The following is a 25117-nucleotide window of genomic DNA, read 5'->3' on the forward strand; positions in this document are numbered from 1 at the left end:
TGGTGATAATGCCATTAAATATTAGATTCTTTCATTGGAGTTGGTCATTGTCTGCCACTTGTGTGGCGTGAATATTACTTGCCAATTATCAGCCGAAGCTTGGATATTATCCAGGTCTTGTTGCATATGGACAAGGACTGATTCAGTATCTGAGGAGTTGCGGATAGAATTGAACATTGTGCATCATCAGCGAACCATCAGCAAACATCCCCACTTCTGACCTTAAAGAAGGCGATTGATGAAGCAGCTTGATGGAGATGGTTGAGACTTGGACATTACCATGAGGAACTCCTACAGCAATGCCCTGGGACTGAGGTGATTAACATCTAACCACCACAACCATCTTCCTTTGTGCCAGATATGACTCCAACCAGTGGAGAGATTTCCCCCAGGTTCCCATTGATCTCAATTTTGCTGGGAGTCCTTGATACTACATGTGATGGGCGGGGTTAATGACAGGGAGAACCGCAGTGCTTCCACTGTTTGGCATGTCCTGTGTTGTGGCTTGACCAGATTGAACTTCATTTTTCAGTATGCCTGTTGCTGCTCCTGACATGATCTCCAGCATTCTTAACTGAACCAGGGTTCCTACACTGGCTTGGTGGTAATAATAAAGTGAGGAATATGCCAGGCCGTGAGGTTACAGATTGTGGTTGAGTACATTTCCGCTACTGCTGATGGTGTACAGCCCCTTTCCAACACATGCATCTTCAAGTGGACAGTGCAATACTGGTAGAGATACTCTTCATCTCTTGAAATGTCCAAGAGCATAGGACATGAAAGCAACTGAGGAAGTGGTAAAGGAAAACGATTGAATCTCAGATGTCTATCTATCACTCTGAGCCTGCGACAGGTGTTGAGAAAATTAAGAAGTGGGCCAATCAGAAGCTGGCAGTGCTCGTTTCCAGCAGTGCCACTGGAAGTTGCTACAGATAATGCCCCAGGTATTTCATCAGGGACTGTCATTGGATTCCTGGACTCAGATGAATGAGGGTGAGATGGGGGTTGCAAGAAGAGGGGTTCATGGGATAAATGGGCAAGAGAGTAGGAGGCATGGACAGGGATTTTTTTTAGGAACCTCTCCCAGCCCAATGCTGGGTCCCTATGAGGAACGCAACTGGCAAACCCAGCCCTGTGCCTCTGGCATGCACAGGAAAGCTGTGCAATTCCCATTTAATCCCTAAAGCACCACTACATTTTTGTGGGCTCTGGGATAATTGGTGTCAACTGGTTCAATAATGAGTCTAATTGACATCCGGCCATCAGTGGGCGAGCTTCTTGGAATTGGCCTCTTTCTGTCTCCAAATTAACCGTGGGATGTTTTCTTGCTGCCAGGAGACGTACGCATGCCTCCTCCCAAGATGAAGAAGGGTCCGCGAACATGTTTCCCATTCTGATGAGCTGGATTAAATTCCACTCTTGGAAAATACAGAATACCGCCTCAGTTTCTACTTCAGAACTCGCCACAGACTTTACTTATTAAAAACTTACTGTTCGACTAATTATAATTTGCTTTATTTCTTTAATGTAATTGCACATAAATATACTTGCTATAACATGTTGCAGTGAGCAAATATAACATTGCTACCGAGTCGGATGACTTTTAGATCACACGATTCTGCAAGGGGATATGTGAAAGGACAAACGTCCAGAGAGGATGTGGCAACTGGATGATTTGCTAAAAGTGGGCCGTCTTTCCAAGACTGTTACTGTCTTTGTTTCGTCTCCTTTGCGGATACTCACTTGCCATCAGAGCTGTTACTGTTGGTGCTGCCATCTGTCGATTCTCTGCTACTTTGTCGAGTTACTCGGTTCCTCATTTCCACGGCGAACCCCGTCTCGGTGCTTCTCCGAATGTTGCTTCGTAATTTCTTTGATGCAGCCTCTGCAGGGACAAAAACCAACGAAGTTTAGCATCATTAGATGTGTTGATTCTGTCTGTGGCCCATCACTGCCCAGTCTCACTCTACCCCATTCACCCCCATTAATGCCCAGTCTCACTCCACCCCATTCACCCCCAACAATACCCAGTCTCACTCTACCCCATTCCCCCCATCAATACCCAGTCTCACTCTATCACATTCACGCCATCAATACCCAGTCTCACTCTATCCCATTCACCCCCATCAATACCCAGTCTCACTCTACCCCATTCACGCCACCAATACCCAGTCTCACTCTACCCCATTCACCCCCATCAATACCCAGTCTCACTCTATCCCATTCACGCCATCAATACCCAGTCTCACTCTACCCCATTCACCCCCATCAATACCCAGTCTCACTCTATCCCATTCACGCCATCAATACCCAGTCTCACTCTATCCCATTCACGCCATCAATACCCAGTCTCACTCTACCCCATTCACGCCACCAATACCCAGTCTCACTCTACCCCATTCACCCCCATCAATACCCAGTCTCACTCTATCCCATTCACGCCATCAATACCCAGTCTCACTCTACCCCATTCACCCCCATCAATACCCAGTCTCACTCTACCCCATTCTACCCCATTAATACCCAGTCCCACACGGCCCCATTCACCCGCATCAATACCCAGTCTCACTCTACCCCATTCACCTCATCAATGCCCAGTCTCACTCTACCCCATTCACCCCCATCAATGCCAGTCTCACTCTACCCCATCAATGCCCAGTCTCACTCTACCCCAATCACCCCCATCAATACCCAGTCTCACTCTACCCCATCAACACCCAGTCTCACTCTACCCCATCCACCCCCATTAATTTCCTGTCTCACTCAACCCCATTCACCCCATCAATACCCACTCTCACTCTACCCCATTCACCCCCATCGATACCCAGTCTCACTCTCCCCTATTCTCCCCCATCAATACCCAGTTTCACTCTACCTCATTCACCCGCATCAATGCCCAGTCTGACTCTACCCCATTCACCCCCATCAATGCCCAGTCTCACTCTACCCCATCAATAACCAGTCTCATTCTACCACCTTCACCCCCATAAATACCCAGTCTCATGCTACCCCATTCACCCCCGTCAATGCCCAGTCTCACTCTATCCCATTCACCCCATCAATGCCCAGTCTCACTCTAGCCTATTCACCCCCATCAATGCCCAGTCTCACTCTACCCCAATCACTCCCATCAATGCTGAGTCTTGCTCTACCCCATTCACCCCCATCAATACCTAGTCTCACTCTACCCCATTCACCCCATCAATGCTCAGTCTCACTCTACCCCATTCACCACCATAAATGCCCAGTCTCACTCTACCCTATCAATGCCCAGTCTCACTCTACCCAATTCACCCCCATCAATACCCTGTCTCTCTGTACGCCATCAATACCCAGTCTCACTGTGCCCATCAATAACCAGTCTCACTCTACCTCATTCAACCCCCATTAATATCCTGTCTCACTCTACCCCATTCACCCCACCAATGCCCAGTCTCACTCTACCCCATTCACCCCCATTAATACCCAGTCTCACTCGACCCCATTCACCCCCATCAATGCCCAATCTCACTCTACCCCATTCACCCCATCAATGCCCAGTCTCACTCTAACCCATTCACCCCCATCAATACCTAGTCTCACTCTACCCCATTCACCCCATCAATGCTCATTCTCACTCTACCCCATTCACCCCCATAAATACCCAGTCTCACTCTACCCTATCAATGCCCAGTCTCATTCTACCCAATTCACCCCCATCAATACCCTGTCTCTCAGTACGCCATCAATACCCAGTCTCACTGTACCCCATTAATAACGAGTCTCACTTTACCCCATTCACCCCCCATTAATATCCTGTCTCACTCTACCCCATTCACCCCATCAATGCCAAGTCTCACTCTACCCCATTCACCCCCATTAATACCCAGTCTCACTCGACCCCATTCACCCCCATTAATATCCAGTCTCACTCTACCCCATTCACCCCATCAATGCCCAGTCTCACTCTAACCCATTCACCCCCATCAATACCTAGTCTCACTCTACCCCATTCACCCCATCAATGCTCATTCTCACTCAACCCCATTCACCCCCATAAATGCCCAGTCTCACTCTACCCTATCAATGCCCAGTCTCATTCTACCCAATTCACCCCCATCAATACCCTGTTTCTCAGTACGCCATCAATACCCAGTCTCACTGTACCCGATCAATAACGAGTCTCACTTTACCCCATTCACCCCCCATTAATATCCTGTCTCACTCTACCCCATTCACCTCATCAATGCCCAGTCTCACTCTACCCCATTCACCCCCATCAATGCCCAGTCTCACTCTACCCCATCAATGCCCAGTCTCACTCTACCCCAATCACCCCCATCAATACCCAGTCTCACTCTACCCCATCAACACCCAGTCTCACTCTACCCCATCCACCCCCATTAATTTCCTGTCTCACTCAACCCCATTCACCCCATCAATACCCACTCTCACTCTACCCCATTCACCCCCATCGATACCCAGTCTCACTCTCCCCTATTCTCCCCCATCAATATCCAGTTTCACTCTACCTCATTCACCCGCATCAATGCCCAGTCTGACTCTACCCCATTCACCCCCATCAATGCCCAGTCTCACTCTACCCCATCAATAACCAGTCTCATTCTACCACCTTCACCCCCATAAATACCCAGTCTCATGCTACCCCATTCACCCCCGTCAATGCCCAGTCTCACTCTATCCCATTCACCCCATCAATGCCCAGTCTCACTCTACCACATTCACCCCCATTAATACCCAGTCTCACTCTACCCCATTCACCCCCATTAATATCCAGTCTCACTCTACCCCATTCACCCCATCAGTGCCCAGTCTCACTCTAACCCATTCACCCCATCAATGCCCAGTCTCATTCTACCCCAATCACCCCCATCAATGCCCAGTCTCACTCTACCCCAGCACCCCCATCAATAGCAGTCTCAGTCTACCCCATTCACCCCCATTAACACCCAGTCACACTCTCCCCCATTCACCCCCACCAATACCCAGTCTCACTCTACCCCATTCACCCCCATCGATACCCAGTCTCACTCTACCCCATTCACCCCCATCAATACCCCAGCACAGTCTACCCCATTCACCCCCATCAATGTCCAGTCTCACTCTACCCCATTCTCCCCCATCAATACCCAGTCTCACTCTACCGCATTCACCCGCATCAATGGCCAGTCTCACTCTACCCCATTCACCCCCATTAATACCCAGTCTCACTCTACCCCATTCACCCCATCAATGCCCAGTCTCACTCTAACCCATTCACCCCCATCAATACCTAGTCTCACTCTACCCCATTCACCCCATCAATGCTCATTCTCACTCTACCCCATTCACCCCCATAAATGCCCAGTCTCACTCTACCCTATCAATGCCCAGTCTCATTCTACCCAATTCACCCCCATCAATACCCTGTCTCTCAGTACGCCATCAATACCCAGTCTACCTGTACCCGATCAATAACGAGTCTCACTTTACCCCATTCACCCCCCATTAATATCCTGTCTCACTCTACCCCATTCACCCCATCAATGTCCAGTCTCACTCTACCCCATTCACCCCCATTAATACCCAGTCTCACTCTACCCCATTCACCCCCATTAATATCCAGTCTCACTCTACCCCATTCACCCCATCAATGCCCAGTCTCACTCTAACCCATTCACCCCATCAATGCCCAGTCTCATTCTACCCCAATCACCCCCATCAATGCCCAGTCTCACTCTACCCCAGCACCCCCATCAATAGCAGTCTCAGTCTACCCCATTCACCCCCATTAACACCCAGTCTCACTCTCCCCCATTCACCCCCACCAATACCCAGTCTCACTCTACCCCATTCACCCCATCGATACCCAGTCTCACTCTACCCCATTCACCCCCATCAATACCCCAGCACAGTCTACCCCATTCACCCCCATCAATGTCCAGTCTCACTCTACCCCATTCTCCCCCATCAATACCCAGTCTCACTCTACCCCATTCACCCGCATCAATGGCCAGTCTCACTCTACCCCATTCACCCCCATTAATACACAGTCTCACTCTACCCCATTCACCCCATCAATACCCAGTTTCACTCCACCCCATTCACCTCCATTAATACCCAGTCCCACTCTACCCCATTCACCCCATCAATACCCAAGCACAGTCTATCCCATTCACCGCCATCAATGCCCAGTCTCACTCTACCCCATTCACCCCCATTAATAACCAGTCTCACTCTGCACCATTCAACCCCATCAATAACCAGTCTCAATCTCACCCATTCAACCCCATCAATAACCAGTCTCACTCTACCCAATTGACCCCCATTAATATCCAGTCTCACTCTACCCAATTCTCCCCATCAATGCTCAGTCTCACTCTATCCCATTCACCACCATCAATACCCAGTCTCACTGTACTCCATTCACCCCCATTAATACCCAGTCTCACTCTGCACCATTCAACCCCATCAATAACCAGTCTCACTCTACCCAATTCTCCCCATCAATACCCAGTCTCACTCTACTCCATTCACCACCATCAATACCCAGTCTCACTCTACCCCATTCACCCCATCAATACCCAGTCTCACTCTACCCCATTCACCCCATTAAAACCCAGTCTCACTCTACCCCATTCACCCCATTAATACCCAGTCACTCTACCCCATTCACCCCTATCAATACCCAGTATCACTCTACCCCATTCACCCCCATTCATACCCAGTCTCACTGTACCCCATTCACTTCCATGAGTGCCCAGTCTCACTCATCCCCATGCACCCCGATTAATACGCAGTATCACTCTACCCCATTGACCCCCATCCATACCCAGTCTCACTCTACCCCATTCACCCCAATCAATACCCCAGCACAGTCTACCCCATTCACCCCCATCAAAGTCCAGTCTCACTCTACCCCATTCTCCCCCATCAATACCCAGTCTCACTCTACCCCATTCACTCCCCTCAATACCCAGTCTCACTCTACTCCATTCACCCCCATTAATACCCCAGCACAGTCTACCCCATTCACCCCCATCAATGTCCAGTCCCACTCTACCCCATTCTCCCCCATCGATACCCAGTCTCACTCTACCCCATTCACCCCCATCAATACCCAGTCTCACTCTACTCCATTCACCCCCATTAATACCCAGTCTCACTCTACCCCATTCACCCCATTAATACCCAGTCACTCTACCCCATTCACCCCTATCAATACCCAGTATCACTCTACCCCATTCACCCCCATTCATACCCAGTCTCACTGTACCCCATTCACTTCCATGAGTGCCCAGTCTCACTCATCCCCATGCACCCCGATTAATACGCAGTATCACTCTACCCCATTGACCCCCATCCATACCCAGTCTCACTCTACCCCATTCACCCCAATCAATACCCCAGCACAGTCTACCCCATTCACCCCCATCAAAGTCCAGTCTCACTCTACCCCATTCTCCCCCATCAATACCCAGTCTCACTCTACCCCATTCACCCCCATCAATGCCCAGTCTCACTCTACCCCATTCTCCCCCATCAATACCCAGTCTCACTCTACCCCATTCACTCCCCTCAATACCCAGTCTCACTCTACTCCATTCACCCCCATTAATACCCCAGCACAGTCTACCCCATTCACCCCATCAATGTCCAGTCCCACTCTACCCCATTCTCCCCCATCAATACCCAGTCTCACTCTACTCCATTCACCCCCATTAATACCCAGTCTCACTCTACCCCATTCACCCCACCAATGCCCAATTTCACTCTACCCCATTCACCCCATCAATGCCCAGTCTCACTGTACTCCATTCCCCCATTAATATCCAGTCTCACTCTACCCCTTTCATCCCCATTAATACCCAGTCTCACTCTACCCCATTCACCTCATGAAAACCCAGTCTCACTCTACCCCATTCTCCCCCATCAATACCCAGTCTCACTCGACCCCATTCACCCCATCAATACCCAGTCTCACTCTACCCCATTCACCCCCATCGATACCCAGTCTCACTCTACCCCATTCACCCCCATCAATACCCCAGCACAGTCTACCCCATTCACCCCATCAATGTCCAGTCTCACTCTACCCCATTCTCCCCCATCAATACCCAGTCTCACTCTACCCCATTCACTCCCATCAATGCCCAGTCTCACTGTACTCCATTCACCCCCATTAATACCCAGTCTCACTCTACCCCATTCTCCCCCATCAATGTCCAGTCTCACTCTACCCCATTCTCCCCCATCAATACCCAGTCTCACTCTACCCCATTCACTCCCATCAATGCCCAGTCTCACTGTACTACATTCACCCCCATTAATACCCAGTCTCACTCTACCCCATTCACCCCCATCAATACCCAGTCTCACTGTACTCCATTCACCCCCATTAATACCCAGTCTCACTCAACGCCATTCACCCAATCAATGCCCAGTCTCACTCTACCCCATTCACCCCATCAATACCCAGTCTCACTCTACCCCATTCACCCCATTAAAACCCAGTCTCACTCTACCCCATTCACCCCATTAATACCCAGTCTCACTCTACCCCATTCACCCCCATTCATACCCAGTCTCACTGTACCCCATTCACTCCCATGAGTGCCCAGTCTCACTCATCCCCATGCACCCCGATTAATACGCAGTATCACTCTACCCCATTGACCCCCATCCATACCCAGTCTCACTCTACCCCATTCACCCCAATCAATACCCCAGCACAGTCTACCCCATTCACCCCCATCAATGTCCAGTCTCACTCTACCCCATTCTCCCCCATCAATACCCAGTCTCACTCTACTCCATTCACCCCCATTAATACCCAGTCTCACTCTACCCCATTCACCCCCATCAATGCCCAGTCTCACTCTACCCCATTCTCCCCCATCAATACCCAGTCTCACTCTACCCCATTCACTCCCCTCAATACCCAGTCTCACTCTACTCCATTCACCCCCATTAATACCCAGTCTCACTCTACCCCATTCACCCCCATCAATGCCCAGTTTCACTCTACCCCATTCACCCCATCAATGCCCAGTCTCACTGTACTCCATTCCCCCCATTAATACCCAGTCTCACTCGACCCCATTCACCCCCATCAATACCCAGGCTCACTCTACCCCATTCACCCCCATCGATACCCAGTCTCACTCTACCCCATTCACCCCCATCAATACCCAGTCTCACTCTACCCCATTCACCCCATTAAAACCCAGTCTCACTCTACCCCATTCACCCCATTAATACCCAGTCTCACTCTACCCCATTCACCCCTATCAATACCCAGTAGCACTCTACCCCATTCACCCCCATTCATACCCAGTCTCACTGTACCCCATTCACTCCCATGAGTGCCCAGTCTCACTCATCCCCATGCACCCCGATTAATACGCAGTATCACTCTACCCCATTGACCCCCATCCATACCCAGTCTCACTCTACCCCATTCACCCCAATCAATACCCCAGCACAGTCTACCCCATTCACCCCCATCAATGTCCAGTCTCACTCTACCCCATTCTCCCCCACCAATACCCAGTCTCACTCTACCCCATTCACTCCCCTCAATACCCAGTCTCACTCTAGTCCATTCACCCCCATTAATACCCAGTCTCACTCTACCCCATTCACCCCCATCAATGCCCAGTTTCACTCTACCCCATTCACCCCATCAATGCCCAGTCTCACTGTACTCCATTCCCCCCATTAATACCCAGTCTCACTCGACCCCATTCACCCCATCAATACCCAGGCTCACTCTACCCCATTCACCCCCATCGATACCCAGTCTCACTCTACCCCATTCACCCCCATCAATACCCCAGCACGGTCTACCCCATTCACCCCCATCAATGTCCAGTCTCACTCTACCCCATTCTCCCCCATCAATACCCAGTCTCACTCTACCCCATTCACTCCCATCAATGCCCAGTCTCACTGTACCCCATTCACCCCCATCTATACCCAGTCTCACTCTACCCCATTCATCCCCATTAATACCCAGTCTCACTCTACCCCATCAATACACAGTCTCGCTCTACCCCATTCACCCCCATTAATGCCCAGTCTCACTCTACCCCATTCACCCCCGTCAATACCCAGCTCACTCTATCCCATTCACCCTCATTAATACCCAGTCTCTCTGTACCCCATTCACCCACATAATACCCAGTCTCATTCTAGCCTATTCACCCCCACTGATACGCAGCCTCACTCGACCCCATTCACCCCCATTCATACCCAGTCTCACTCGACCCCATTCACCCCATCAATACCCAGTCTCACTCTACCCCATTCACCCCATTAATACCCAGTCTCACTGTACCCCATTCACCCCATCAATACGCAGTCTCACTGTACCCCATTCACCCTCATAATACCCAGTCTCACTCTACCCTATTCACCCCCATCGATACGCAGCCTGACTCTACCCCATTCGCCCCCATTAATACCCAGTCTCACTCTACCTTATTCACCCTCATTAATACCCAGTATCATTCTACCCCATTCACCCCCATTAATACCCAGTATCACTGTACCCCATTCACCCTCATTAATGCCCAGTCTCACTCTACCCCAGTCATACCCAGTCTCACTCTACCCCTTTCACCCCATTAATACCCCATCTCACTCTACCCCATTCATCCCCATTAATATCCTGTCTCACTCTACCACATCTCATTCACCCACCTTAATACCTAGTCTGTGCCATTCTGTTGGTGTCACCGTGAATAAGCAACAATGAATCTTTAGCTGTCTCTTAAGGTGTTTTTCACACTCCAGGGATTAACCTGTTGTGATATAATTTGACTCCCCATCTAACAGAGGAGGTAGAGTTGCTGCCCACTGCTGAAACATTCTGTCTCGCCCAAGCGAAGGCAAGATTCACATCGCGTTGGGTGAAGCGAGTCAGGTGACTTGTCACCGGCCCGGTGCTGAGCCTAATTTGAGGCTCTTGTGCGATTCACTCGTGGTTTCTCTTCTCCGCTTCTACATTCTATCAAAGATATTTCACCGTTCATCAAAGTGAGCCCCATAAACCAACACGATGGAGCCGAGATCAGCATCCAGAACATAATTTGCAATGGCAGCCATCATCTTGATGCAGTCTTCACCGAGGTGTGGACGCGCTCACCAGCAAAACCATCCACTGCAAACTTGGTCACCGCCGACCGCCTCAATCAAATGAGGATGTTTTACTTTAACTCGGCTCCTCATTGCTAAAATTGGCCAATATAACACAAGACATATATCCCCAAAATCATTAATTATGGGAAGCTCATTAGGATAAAATACAGGATTAAAAGACACGTAGAACCAGAGCTCGTTGCTCCCGCGCTCACAAGTGACCCCACCCAGAATATTTTGTTTTAAAAAGGTGTGAAACTTCCAAATGCTGATATTCGGAGTGACTTGGGTGTACTTGTAAAAGGGACACGGAAACATAGAACATAGAACATTACAGCGCAGTACAGGCCCTTCGGCCCTCAATGTTGCGCCAACCTGTGAAACCACTCTAAAGCCCATCTACACTATTCCCTTATCGTCCATATGTCTATCCAATGACCATTTGAATGCCCTTAGTGTTGGCGAGTCCATTACTGTTGCAGGCAGGGCATTCCACACCCTGACTACTCTCTGAGTAAAGAACCTATCTCTGACACCTGTCCTATATCTATCTCCCCTCAATTTAAAGCTATGTCCCCTTGTGCTAGACATCACCACCCAAGGAAAAAGGCTCTCACTGTCCACCCTATCTAATCCTCTGATCATCTTGTATGCCTCAATTAAGTCATCTCTTAACCTTCTTCTCTCGAACGAAAACAGCCTCAAGTCCTTCAGCCTTTCCTCATAAGATCTTCCCTCCATACCAGGCAACATTCATGTAAATCTCCTCTGCACCCTTTCCAATGCTTCCACATCCTTCCTATAATGCGGCGACCAGAATTTCACGCAATACTCCAAATGCGGCCGCACCAGAGTTTTGTATAGCTGCAACATGACCTCATGGCTCCGAAACTCAATCCCTCTAACAATAAAAGCTAACACACCGTACGCCTTCTTAACAACCCTCTCAACCTGGGTGGCAACTTCCAGGGATCTATGTACATGGACACCGACATCTCTCTGCTCATCCGCACTACCAAGAATCTTACCATTAGCCCAGTACTCTGTCTTCCTGTTATTCCTTCCAAAATGAATCACCTCACACTTTTCTGCATTAAACTCCATTTGCCACCTCTCAGCCCAGCGCTGCAGCTTATCTATGTACCTCTGTAACTTGTAACATCCTTCCGCACTGTCCACAACTCCACCGACTTCAGTGTCATCTGCAAATTTACTCACCCATCCTTCTACGCCCTCCTCCAGGTCATCTATAAAAATGACAAACAGCAGTGGCCCAAAAACAGATCCTTGTGGTACACCGCTAGTAACTGGACTCCAGTCTGAACATTTCACATCAACCCTTTATCTTCTTCCAGCTCGCCAATTTCTGATCCAAACTGTTAAATCACCCTGAATCCCATGCCTCCGTATTTTCTGCAGTAGTCTACCGTGGGGAAGCTTATCAAATGCTTTACTGAATACACCACATTAACTGCTTTACCCTCATCCACCTGTTTGGTCACCTTCTCAAGGACAGTTGGCATGCAGTTTCAACAAGCAATTAGAAAGGAAAACGGCATGTTGACCTTTGTTGGAAAGGGACTGGAGAGCAAGTATAAAAGAATTCTTGCTACAATTATACATGATTTCAGTGAGACCACACCTGGTATACTGTGCATAGTTTTGGTCTTGATATTTAAGGCAGGATACTTACATTTGAGGCAGTACAGCCAAGGTTCCCTATATTGGTCCTGGGATGACCGAGCTGATAAAGCTATGAGCAGAGGCTGTGTAAATTGGGTCTATATTCTCTGGAGTTTAGGAAAACAAGAGGTGATCACATCAAAACATACATTGAATTGAATTGGTGAGGCACTGACGCAATGGAATTGTTGCTGGATGTGTATCCAGAGACTTAGGTAATGTGGCAGATGGTGGAATTTAAATTCAATAAAAATGTTTGGAATAAAAAGTCCAATGATGACCATAAAACCATTGTTGATTGTAGTAGAAACCCATCTGGTTCACTAGTGTCCTTTAGGAAAGGAAATCTGTCCTTACCTGGTCTGCCCGACATGTCACTCCAGCCCAACAGCAATGTGATTGACTCTTAAATGCCCTCTAAAATAGCCCTCAGAATTGACCAGAAACTGAACTAGACTAGCCATCTAAATACTTTGGCTTCAAGAGCAGGTTAGAGGCTGGGAATTCTATGGCAAGTAACTCACTTCCCGACTCCTCAAAGACTGACCACCATCTACAAGGCCCAAGTCAGGAGTGTGATGGAATACTCTGCATTTGCCTGGATGACTGCAGTTCCAACAACACTAAAGAAGCTTGACACCATCCAGCATAAAAGGCCATTTGATTGACACCCCTTCCACAAACATTCATTCCCTCCAACTCTGATGCACAGTAGCAGCCGGCAGCAAGAAGGCATACAGCATGCTTGCCTTCATTGGCCGGGGCATTGAGTATAAGAATTGGCAAGTCATGTTGCAGCTGTATAGAACCTTAGTTAGGCCACACTTGGAGGATAGTGTTCAATTCTGGTCGCCACACTACCAGAAGGATGTGGAGGCTTTAGAGAGGGTGCAGAAGAGATTTACCAGTATGTTGCCTGGTATGGAGGGCATTAGCTATGAGGAGCGGTTGAATAAACTCAGTTTGTTCTCACTGGAACGAAGGAGGTTGAGGGGCGACCTGATTGGGGTCTACAAAATTATGAAGGGCATAGACAGAGTGGATAGTCAGAGGCTTTTCCCCGGGGTAGAGGGGTCAATTACTAGGGGGCATAGGTTTAAGGTGAGAGGGGCAAGGTTTAGAGTAGATGTACGAGGCAAGTTTTTTACGCAGAGGGTAGTGGGTGCCTGGAACTCGCTATCGGAGGAGGTGGTGGAAGCAGGGACGATAGTGACATTTAAGGGGCATCTTGACAAATACATGAATAGGATGGGAATAGAGGGATACGGACCCAGGAAGTGTAGAAGATTGTAGTTTAGTCGGGCAGCATGGTCGGCACGGGCTTGGAGGGCCGAAGGGCCTGTTCCTGTGCTGTACATTTCTTTGTTCTTTGTTCTTTGTACCAGCTACAAGATGCACTGCAGTAACACGCCAAGGTCTTTAGACAGCATCTTCCAAACCCACGACCACTACCATCTAGAAGGACAAGAGCAGCAGATACTTGGGAACGCCAACACCTGGAGGTTCCCCTCCAAGTCACTCACCATCCTAACTTGGAAATATATCACCGTTCCTTCACTGTCGCTGGGTCAAATCCTGGAACTCCCTCCCTAACAGCACAGCAGGTGTACCTACACCACATGGACTCCAGAAGGCAACTAATCACCAACAAGAGCAACTAGGGATGGATAATGAATGTTGGCCTAGCCAGTGACACCAACATCCCGCAAATGAATTTTCAAAAATATTCTGAAGCTTCTTGTGGTAGATACTGAGTGGTTCTTTTCCCTGGCTGGAGTATCTAAAGCACGGAACAGAGGCACAAGGTTAAGGAGCTGTTTAGGACTGAGATGAGGAGAAACCTCTTTGTTCACAGGGTTGTGAATCTTTAGAATTCTCAAACCCAAAGGGTTGTGGATGCTCCATCATTGAGAGTATATTTAGAAAGATTTTTGGTCTCTCAGGGAATTAAGGAATATGGGGAGTAGGCGGGAAAGTGGAGTTGAGGTAGAAGATCAATCATAATCATCTTGAATGCCTTGTAGATATTGTCTATTCATGCTTTGTTGTCGTTAAGTGATTTACTAGAATGGAAACTGGGATGATGCAGGTCAGTTGTGAGGAGAGGCTGGAGTAGCTGCGATTGTTCACCTTACAGCGGAGGAGGTTATAGGAGCAAATCTCAGAGCTGTTCAAAATAATGAAGGGTTTTGATAGTGTAAATAAAGAGAAACTATTTTCAGTGGCAGGAGGACTGAGATAATTGTTAAAAAAAATCAGTGGTGAGACTGAGGTATTATTTTCTACACAATAATTTGTTACAATCTGGAAACCACTGCCCTAAAAAGGTGCAGGAAACAGATTTAATCGTAACAATAGAATGGAGTAAATGGTCAAAAGGGAAACCTTGTGTTGCTGTTGGGGGGGGGGGGGGGGGGATGGCATTAATTGGAAAGCTCTTGCAGAAAGGTGACCCAGGTTCCATTGACAGAATGGCTTCCTTTGTGCTGAATGCAAATCCTGTGTTGGTGGCTCTGGTCTCACTCCATGACAGTGAGATAGTTCTTGCTGTCAACCCCTCATCATAATCCCCACCCCCTGAACCCCTCCCCCTTACATTATGACTGCGCTGAATTATCACACACATATTTTGGTGGGGAACTTGTTGGGCAGTGAGTGGATGGATCGTTGCTGTGTCCCTGAGACCTCAAGTGGACTGAGCCTATACAAATCAATCGGTGCGAAACTCAGGATAAAAGCAAATTACTGCGGATGCTGGAATCTGAAACCAAAGACCTGCTGAGATTTTCCAGCATTTTCTCTTTGGAGTGTGAAACTCATCCCATTGGATGACCCCTACTCCTGGTGAATAACGTTTATCAGAGGTTGGAGATACCAGCCTGCCGACTGTCAACACAAAATGGGCAATGGGACCCAAATGCTGCCAATGGCTCTAATTATATGTGGCACCCATATGCAATGGTACCAGTGCCCAGGTAAACAGTGTTCTGAGGTTCTGGTACACATGTTTACCAGTGCCCTCTGGTTCCACCATTCAGGGGCTCCAGCATTCCCAGGGGTACCAACATCCAGGGGCTCCTCCAGCACCCATGGCATCAACATCCAAAAATACCAGTGCCCAGAGATATTAGTGCTCAGGTGACATCCCGCTTAATGAAGGCCTTGGTGCCTCCAATGCAATCTGATTCCTTTGTGTAGTTTCCAGGAATAACAGCTGCATCTCTGAAAGACCATCAGATACAGGAGCAGAATTAGGCCACTTGGCCCATCCAATGTGCTGTGTGGAGTCTGCTCCGCCATTCAATCATGGCTGATACTTTTCTCATCCCCATTCTCCTGCCTTCTCCCCATAACCCCTGATCCCCTTATCAATCAAGAACCGATCTATCTCTGTCTTAAAGATACTCAGTGATTTAGCCTCCACAGCCTTCTGCGGCAATGTATTCCACAGATTCACCGCCCTCTGGCTGAAGAAATTCCTTCTCATCTCTGTTTTAAAGGATCGTCCCTTCAGTCTGAGGCTGTGGCCTTGGGTTCATGTCTCTCTTACCAGCGGAAACAGCCTCTCCACGTCCACTCTATCCAGGCCGATCAGTATTCTGTAAGTTTCAATGAGATCCCCCCTCATCCTTCCAAACTCCATCGAGTACAGACCCAGAGTCCTTAACCACTCCTCATACGACAGCACGGCAACACAGTGGTTATCACAGTTGCTTCACAGCTCCAGGGTCCCAGGTTCGATTCCTGGTTTCCGTCACTGTCTGTGTGGAGTCTGCACGCCCTACCCTCTGCGTGGGTTTTCTCCAGGTGCTTCGGTTTCCTCCCACAGTCCAAAATTTTTTTTAAAATATATATATTTATTCAAATTTTTCAACAGATTTTCAACAACCCCCCCGCCCCCCCCCCCCCCAACAAAAAGAAACAAGAACACAACAATCAAAAATTATACATTGGATTTCCCCCATATACAATAACCCCCCATCTGACATTTAAAAACACCAATGGGGAAGCCCCCCCACCCACCCAGGCCCCCCCCCAAAAGACCCCCCCCCCCCACCTCCCCATGGCTGCTGCTGCTGCTAACCTCCTCCTAACGCTCCGCGAGATAGTCTAGGAACGGTTGCCACCGCCTGAGGAACCCCTGCACAGACCCTCGCAAGGCAAACTTTATCCTCTCCAGCTTGATGAACCCTGCCATGTAATTGATCCAAGCTTCCACACTAGGGGGCTTTGCATCTTTCCATAGTAGCAAAATCCTCCGCTGGGCTACCAGGGACGCAAAGGCCAGAATACCGGTCTCTTTCGCCTTCTGCACTCCCGGCTCGTCCGTAACCCCAAATAATGCCAACCCCCAGCTCGGCTTGACCCGGACTTTCACCACCTTGGATATAGTCCTCGCAAAACCCCTCCAAATCCCATCCAGTGCCGGGCATGACCAGAATATGTGGATGTGATTTGCCGGGCTTCCCGAGCACCTCCCACATCGATCCTCCACCCCAAAGAACCTACTCAACCTCGCCCCTGTCATATGCGCTCTGTGAGTAACTTTGAACTGTATTAGGCTGAGCCTGGCGCAAGAGGAGGAAGAATTAACCCTACTCAGGGCATTGGCCCACAGACCCTCATCTATCTCCTCCCCAAGCTCCTCCTCCCACTTGCCCTTTAGCTCCTCCACCGAGGCCTCCTCCTCTTCCTTCAGCTCCTGGTAAATCGCCGAAACCTTGCCTTCTCCAACCCATACACCCGAAATCACCCTGTCCTGAATCCCCTGTGCTGGGAGCAGCAGGAATTCCCTCACCTGCCGCCTCACAAACGCCCTCACTTGCATGTACCTGAAAGCGTTTCCCGGGGGTAACCCAAACTTCTCCTCCAGCGCCCCTAGGCTCGCAAACGTCCTATCGATGAACAGGTCCCTCATTCTTCTAATCCCTGCCCGATGCCAGCTCCGAAACCCCCCATCCATCCTTCCCGGGATGAACCGATGATTCTCCTGAATCGGGGTCCAAACCGAGGCTCCCACCTCGCCCCTGTGTCGCCTCCACTGCCCCCAGATCTTCAGCGTCGCCGCCACCACCGGACTCGTGGTATACCTTGTCGGCGAGAGTGGCAGCGGTGCCGTCGCCAGCACCCTCAGGCTCGTGCCCACACAGGACGCCATCTCTAACCTCTTCCACGCTGCCCCCTCTCCCTCCATTACCCACTTACAGATCATCGCCACATTGGCTGCCCAATAATAGCCGCAAAATCCGTGCTACGCTCCAGAAACACTCTCTTCACCCTCGGTGTCATATTCGCCCACACAAAACCCATGATGCTCCTACTTACCCGTTTGAAAAAGGCCTTGGGGATCATAATGGGAAGGCACTGGAACACAAAGTGAAACCTTGGGAGGACCGTCATTTTGACCGACTGCACCCTACCCGCTAGTGAGAGTGGCAGCATATCCCATCTTTTAAAATCCTCCTCCATCTGCTCCACCAACCGCGTCAAATTGAGCCTGTGCAGGGCCCCCCAACTCCTAGCTACTTGGATCCCCAGGTACCGAAAGTGCCTTTCCGCACATTGAGGGGCCTCCGCACATTTGTATTTAATTGCCTACCCTTCACAAATCCCGTCTGGTCCTCATGAATCACCCCCGGGACACAGTCCTCAATTCTCGTAGCCAGCACCTTTGCCAGCAATTTAGCATGAACATTGAGGAGCGAGATCGGTCTATACGAGCCACATTGCAGTGGATCCTTGTTCCGCTTCAGGATCAAAGAAATCAACGCCCTAGACATTGTCGGGGGCAAGGCCCCCCCCTCCCTCGCCTTATTGAAAGTCCTCACTAGCAACGGGCTCAGCAGATCCACGTATTTCCTTTAGAATTCAACCGGGAACCCATCCGGCCCTGGGGCCTTCCCCGCCTGCATGCTCCCCATATCCTTTAACCAGCTCCTCCAGCCCAATAGGTGCCCCCAAACCAGCCACCTCCTCCTCCTCCACCCTCGGGAACCTCAGCTGATCTAAGAATCGTCGCATCCCCTCCTCCCCCGCTGGGGGCTCAGACCTGTACAGATCCCCATAGAAGTGCCCGCGCCTCCCGCACCCTCCAGTCCCCCAGGCGGACCCCCGCCCCGACCACCTCGCCTACCTGCAGCTCCCCTTTGGCCAATGCAGCAGCAACCCTGTTCCCCCCCTCCCCCTTCCCTCCCCCCCCCCCGCTAGATCCACATCTAGCCATTTTGCTCCCCCATGACACTCCCGTAAGTCAGCTGACCCTTGCTGACCCCGGCCTCTCCCGCCATTCCATCGACCCCCCAGTGTGAGAATCCCCCCTCCCCTTGGCAGTCAGTGTGCGCTCCTCTCCAGCACTGTCCACCCCACCCCCACCCCCCCCCGCCCCCCGGCCCCACCCCCGTCCTTCCCTAACACGGGAAAAAGCCCGCGCTTTCCTGAGCCGGCCCCGCCCCCTCTGGCGCAGCTCCTTTTTGCGGCCTCACTCTAACTCCCCATCCCCGGGTCTCCACTCCCCCTCTTCCTTCGTGGGGGCCTGCCCCTCCAACACCGACGCCCACACTCTCCCACAGCCCCCACATCAAATCCATTCACCCATCCCCACCCAGCACTCAAACCAAAAGAACATTCCCCAAACGTAATAAACACAGTGAACACAGTAAACATCCCCCCACGACAAACCCTCAATTTGAGTCCACCTTTTCAGTCTGTATGAAGCTCCAAGCCTCATCGGGCATTTCAAAATAGTGGTGCCGATCTTGGAACGTGAGCCACAATCACGCTGGCTGCAGCATCCCGAACTTCACCCCCTTCCGATGGAGCACCGCCTTAGCCCGATTGAAACCAGCTCTCCTCTTAGCCACCTCCGCACTCCAGTCCTGGTAAATTCGGATCTCCGTGTTCTCCCACCTGCTGCTCCGCTCTTTTAGGGCCCATCTCAGGACACACTCTCTATCCATAAAGCGGTGAAACCTCACCACTACAGCCCTTGGTGGCTCGTTGGCTTTGGGTCTCCTTGCCAGGACCCGATGAGCCCCATCTAGCTCCAGAGGCCTCGGGAAGGCTCCCGTGCCCATCAGTGAATTGAGAATCGTGCTCATATATGCCCCGGCATCGGGCCCCTCCACTCCGTCAGGGAGACCCAATCCGAAGATTCTTCCTCCTCGACCTATTCTCCAGGTCCTCAAATTTTTCCACCCACCTCTTGTGCAGCGCCTCGTGCACCTCATGCGCCTTGGGCACCTTCAGGCCCAAGATCTCATCCTCGTTCTCCGAGGCTTTTTGCCGCACCTCCCAGATCGCCACCCCTTGGGCCTTCTGGGTCTCCACAAGCTTCTCAATCGCCGCCTTCATTGGCGCCAGCATTTCTGTCTTCAGCTCCTCAAAGCAGCGTCTAAGAAACCCCTGCTGCTCCTGCGACCACTGCGCCCATGCTGCTTGGTCTCCACCCGTTGCCATCTTGCTTTTCCTCCCTCGCACTTTTCGTTGCCCCAAGATAACTTTTTTCACCGCTCCACTCCTGGTCCAATCCATATAATGTCGGGGGGACCCTGCTGTCACCTTCCCACACTGGAAGCCGTCGAACAATTGCCGTGGGGGCCCCTCTGGAGAGCCCAAAAGTCCGTTCCTGGCGGGAGCTGCCGAACGTGCGACCTACCTAGGCATAGCCGCAACCGGAAGTCCCCCACAGTCCAAAGAAGTGCAGGTTAGGCGGACTGGCCATGCTAAAATTGCCCGTAGTGTCCAAAAATGTTAGGTGGGGTTGCTGGGTTGGGGGGGATGGTGTGGAGGCGTGGGCTTAAGTAGGGTGCTCTTTCCAAGGGCCAGTGCTGACTCAATGGGTCGAATGGCCTCCTTCTGCACTGTAAATTCTGTGATCTATGAACATTGCATTTCCTTTCATAACTGCCAACTGAACTTGCATATTAAGATCCTGATCTAGGATTCCTTTGTAATTCAGATTTCCAAAGCTATTCACCATTTAAAAAATAGCCATGTTTCTATTCTTCCTATCAAAGTGCATAACCTCACTCTTTTCCATGTTGTACTCCATCTGCCACTTCTTTGCCCACTCTCCTAGCCTGTCCAAGTCCTCCTGAATCCTCCCCGCTTCCTCAACACTACCTGTCCCTTGATACATCTTTGTATCCCCTGCAAACTTAGCAACACTGTCTTCAGTTCCTTCTTCCAGATCATTAATCTGTCGGTGGGGAACACTCTCAACTTCAGAATCAGAAGGTTTATGGGTTCAAGCCTCATTCCAGAGACTTGAGCACATAATCTAGGCTGACAAACCCAATGTAGTACAGAAGGAGTGCTGCACTGTTAGAGACGCTATCTTTTGGATGAGCTATTTTATTGAGGCTCCACCTTCCCTCTTGGGTGGATGTAAAAGAGCCCCTGGCACTAGTTTGAAGAAGGGCAGCAAACTTAACAATGCTGTGCTGCCAAATGCTTATCGTGCAGTTAGCATCACAAAAACAGATTGGTCATTATCACACTGCTGTCTGTGGGAGTTTCCTGTGTGCTAATTGGCTGCCTGCTCAACAACAAGACTTTATTGGTTGCAAAATGCTTTGGGACAACCTGAGGTAAAGGTTCTAACATACAAATGTTCTTTAAGTCTGCTAAGATAGAGGATTATAATGGCAGACTGAGGTGGAATGCAGGGACAGGCTGTTCCATTTATTCGTACTGTAATTAATTCACTCTGGGCAGATGGGAAACAGAATTTCCCAGTTGGATCTGGAGTCGAGGAATTTAACACGTGTGTGCTGTGAATAGAATTGTCAAAATGTAGAAATACAATCTCGAACATCAGCCAGACCCAATCCCCAGAACAGAATTATCCGGTGTTTCATTTCCCACTTTGTTTTCAAGAGGTCCGGAAAAGCAGACGATACAACTTCAAGATGATCAAATGCACAGACGGTCACAGTGAGAGTTCTGCTTCACACAGGTTAATCAACACTCGGGGTATATGAATTGATTTTGTATGAATGTGTTAGCTGGAAGCAATCTGCTAAGGAGTCAGTGCTGCCATGGAATCACATTGAAGGAAAAGCCTTCGATAGGCCGAGATTTCACCCTTCAAACTCTTTCTTTAACCCTGCAGACAACACTGAAAAGAAGGCCGAAATAACAATACAAATAACTATTGTGTGGGGGGGGGGGGGGGGGGGGGCGCGGATGGGCGGCAGGCACTTGGCAGAAGGATGGATACGAGGACAGGCATCTCCCTCCATGATTTTACAGTAACAGAGTTGGAATCGTTTGTACAGAGAAATGCATGGTTACCATCAAAAATAAATGCTTGCAGCAATCAAACTTTGTGAGTGTGTGTGTATGAGAGATGATAGTGAGTGTGCGTGTGAGATGAGAGTGAGTGTGTGTGAGAGATGAGAGTGAGTGTGTGTGTATGAGAGATGAGAGTGAGTGTGTGTGAGATGAGAGTGAGTGTGTGTGAGATGAGAGTGAGTGTGTATGTGAGAGATGAGAGTGAGTGTGTGTGAGAGATGAGAGTGAGTGTGTGTGTATGAGAGATGAGAGTGAGTGTGTGTGAGATGAGAGTGAGTGTGTGTGAGATGAGAGTAAGCGTGTGTGTATGACAGATGACAGTGAGTGTGTGTGAGAGATGAGAGTGAGTGTGTGTGAGAGATGAGAGTGAATGTGTATGAGAGATGAGAGTGAGTGTGTGTGAGAGATGAGAGTGTGTGTGAGAGATGAGAGTGAGTGTGTGTGAGAGATGAGAGTGAGTGTGTGAATGAGAGATGAGAGTGTGTGTGAGAGATGAGAGTGTGTGTGAGAGATGAGAGTGAGTGTGTATGAGATGAGAGTGAGTGTGTGTGAGATGAGAGTAAGCGTGTGTGTATGACAGATGACAGTGAGTGTGTGTGAGAGATGAGAGTGAGTGTGTGTGAGAGATGAGAGTGAGTGTGTGTGAGAGATGAGAGTGTGTGTGAGAGATGAGAGTGAGTGTGTGTGAGAGATGAGAGTGAGTGTGTGAATGAGAGATGAGAGTGTGTGTGAGAGATGAGAGTGTGTGTGAGAGATGAGAGTGAGTGTGTATGAGAGATGAGAGTGAGTGTGTGTGAGAGATGAGAGTGTGTGTGAGAGATGAGAGTGAGTGTGTGTGAGAGATGAGAGTGAGTGTGTGTGAGAGATGAGAGTGTGTGTGAGAGATGAGAGTGAATGTGTATGAGAGATGAGAGTGAGTGTGTGTGAGAGATGAGAGTGAGTGTGTGTGAGAGATGAGAGTGAGTGTGTGTGAGAGATGAGAGTGTGTGTGAGAGATGAGAGTGAGTGTGTGTGAGAGATGAGAGTGAGTGTGTGAATGAGAGATGAGAGTGTGTGTGAGAGATGAGAGTGAGTGTGTATGAGAGATGAGAGTGAGTGTGTGTGAGAGATGAGAGTGTGTGTGAGAGATGAGAGTGTGTGTGAGAGATGAGAGTGAGTGTGTGTGAGAGATGAGAGTGTGTGTGAGAGATGAGAGTGAATGTGTATGAGAGATGAGAGTGAGTGTGTGTGAGAGATGAGAGTGAGTGTGTGAATGAGAGATGAGAGTGTGTGTGAGAGATGAGAGTGTGTGTGAGAGATGAGAGTGAGTGTGTATGAGAGATGAGAGTGAGTGTGTGTGAGAGATGAAAGTGTGTGTGAGAGATGAGAGTGAGTGTGTGTGTGAGATAAGTGTGTGTGAGATGCGTGTGTGAGAGTTTGAGTGTGTGTGTGAGTTTGAATGTGTGTGAGAGTGAGTGTGTGGTGAGTGTGTGTGTGAGAGATGAGTGTGTGTGTGAGAGTTGAGTGTGTGTGAGAGATGAGTGTGTGTGTGAGAGTGAGTGTGTGTGTGAGAGATGAGAGTGTGTGTGAGAGATGAGAGTGTGTATGAGAGATGAGAGTGTGTGTGAGATGAAAGTGTGTGTGAGAGATGAGAGTGAGTGTGTGTGTGAGATAAGTGTGTGTGTGAGATGAGTGTGTGAGAGTTTGAGTGTGTGTGTGAGTTTGAATGTGTGTGTGAGTGAGTGTGTGAGTGAGTGTGTGTGTGAGAGATGAGTGTGTGTGAGAGTTGAGTGTGTGTGAGAGATGAGTGTGTGTGTGAGAGTGAGTGTGTGCGTGAGAGTGTGTGTGTGATGAGTGTGTGTGTGTGAGAGTGAGTGTGTGTGTGTGTGAGATGAGTGTGTGTGAGATGAGTATGTGTGTGTGTGAGTGAGTGTGTGAGAGAGTGTGTGTGCGAGATAAGTGTGTGTGTGAGATACGTGTGCGTGTGAGAGAGAGGTGTGTGTGTGAGTGTGTGTGAGTGTGTGAGAGTGTGTGTGTGTGAGAGTTGAGTGTGTGTGAGAGATGAGTGTGTGTGTGAGAGTGAGTGTGTGTGAGAGATGAGAGTGTGTGTGAGAGATGAGAGTGTGTATGAGAGATGAGAGTGAGTGTGTGTGAGAGATGAAAGTGTGTGTGAGAGATGAGAGTGAGTGTGTGTGTGTGAGATAAGTGTGTGTGTGAGATGAGTGTGTGTGTGAGATGAGTGTGTGTGTGTGTGAGTGAGTGTGTGAGAGAGTGTGTGTGTGAGATAAGTGTGTGTGTGAGATAAGTGTGCGTGTGAGAGAGAGGTGTGTGTGTGAGTGTGTGTGAGTGTGTGAGAGATGAGTGTGTGTGTGAGAGTTGAGTGTGTGTGAGAGATGAGTGTGTGTGTGAGAGTGAGTGTGTGTGTGAGAGATGAGAGTGTGTGTGAGAGATGAGAGTGTGTGTGAGAGATGAGAGTGAGTGTGTGTGTGTGAGATAAGTGTGTGTGTGAGATGAGTGTGTGAGAGTTTGAGTTTGAATGTGTGTGTGAGAGAGTGTGTGTGTGAGATAAGTGTGTGTGTGAGATAAGTGTGCGTGTGAGAGAGAGGTGTGTGTGTGAGTGTGTGTGAGTGTGTGAGAGTGTGTGTGTGTGAGTGTGTGTGTGTGTGAGATGAATGTGTGTGTGAGAGTGTGTGTGTGATGAGTGTGTGTGAGAGAGAGGTGTGTGTGTGAGATGAGTGTGCGTGAGAGAGAGAGATGTGTGTGTGAGATGAGTGTGCGTCTGAGAGAGAGGTGTGTGTGAGAGTGAGTGTGTGTGTGAGAGTGTGTGTGTGTGAGATGAGTGTGCGTGTGAGAGATGAGTGTGTGTGTGAGAGTTGAGTGTGTGTGAGAGATGAGTGTGTGTGTGAGAGTGAGTGTGTGTGTGAGAGATGAGAGTGTGTGTGAGAGATGAGAGTGTGTGTGAGAGATGAGAGTGAGTGTGTGTGTGTGAGATAAGTGTGTGTGTGAGATGAGTGTGTGAGAGTTTGAGTTTGAATGTGTG

General features: G+C 49.6%; 1 protein-coding gene across 4 annotated transcripts in view; it reads right to left on the reverse strand.

Moving 5' to 3' along the window:
• LOC140418707 (regulating synaptic membrane exocytosis protein 3-like) overlaps positions 1-25117 on the reverse strand; it is a 559728-nt gene that overhangs the window by 51405 nt on the left and 483206 nt on the right. For all 4 annotated transcript variants that reach the window (XM_072502288.1, XM_072502300.1, XM_072502279.1 and 1 more), the window contains one exon: positions 1744-1885. In XM_072502288.1, the coding sequence (XP_072358389.1) occupies positions 1744-1885 (142 nt within the window). The remainder of the gene's footprint in view (positions 1-1743; positions 1886-25117) is intronic.

Source organism: Scyliorhinus torazame, chromosome 1 (genome assembly GCF_047496885.1).
Source record: "Scyliorhinus torazame isolate Kashiwa2021f chromosome 1, sScyTor2.1, whole genome shotgun sequence".
In the NCBI taxonomy this organism is placed as follows: Eukaryota; Metazoa; Chordata; class Chondrichthyes; order Carcharhiniformes; family Scyliorhinidae; genus Scyliorhinus; species Scyliorhinus torazame.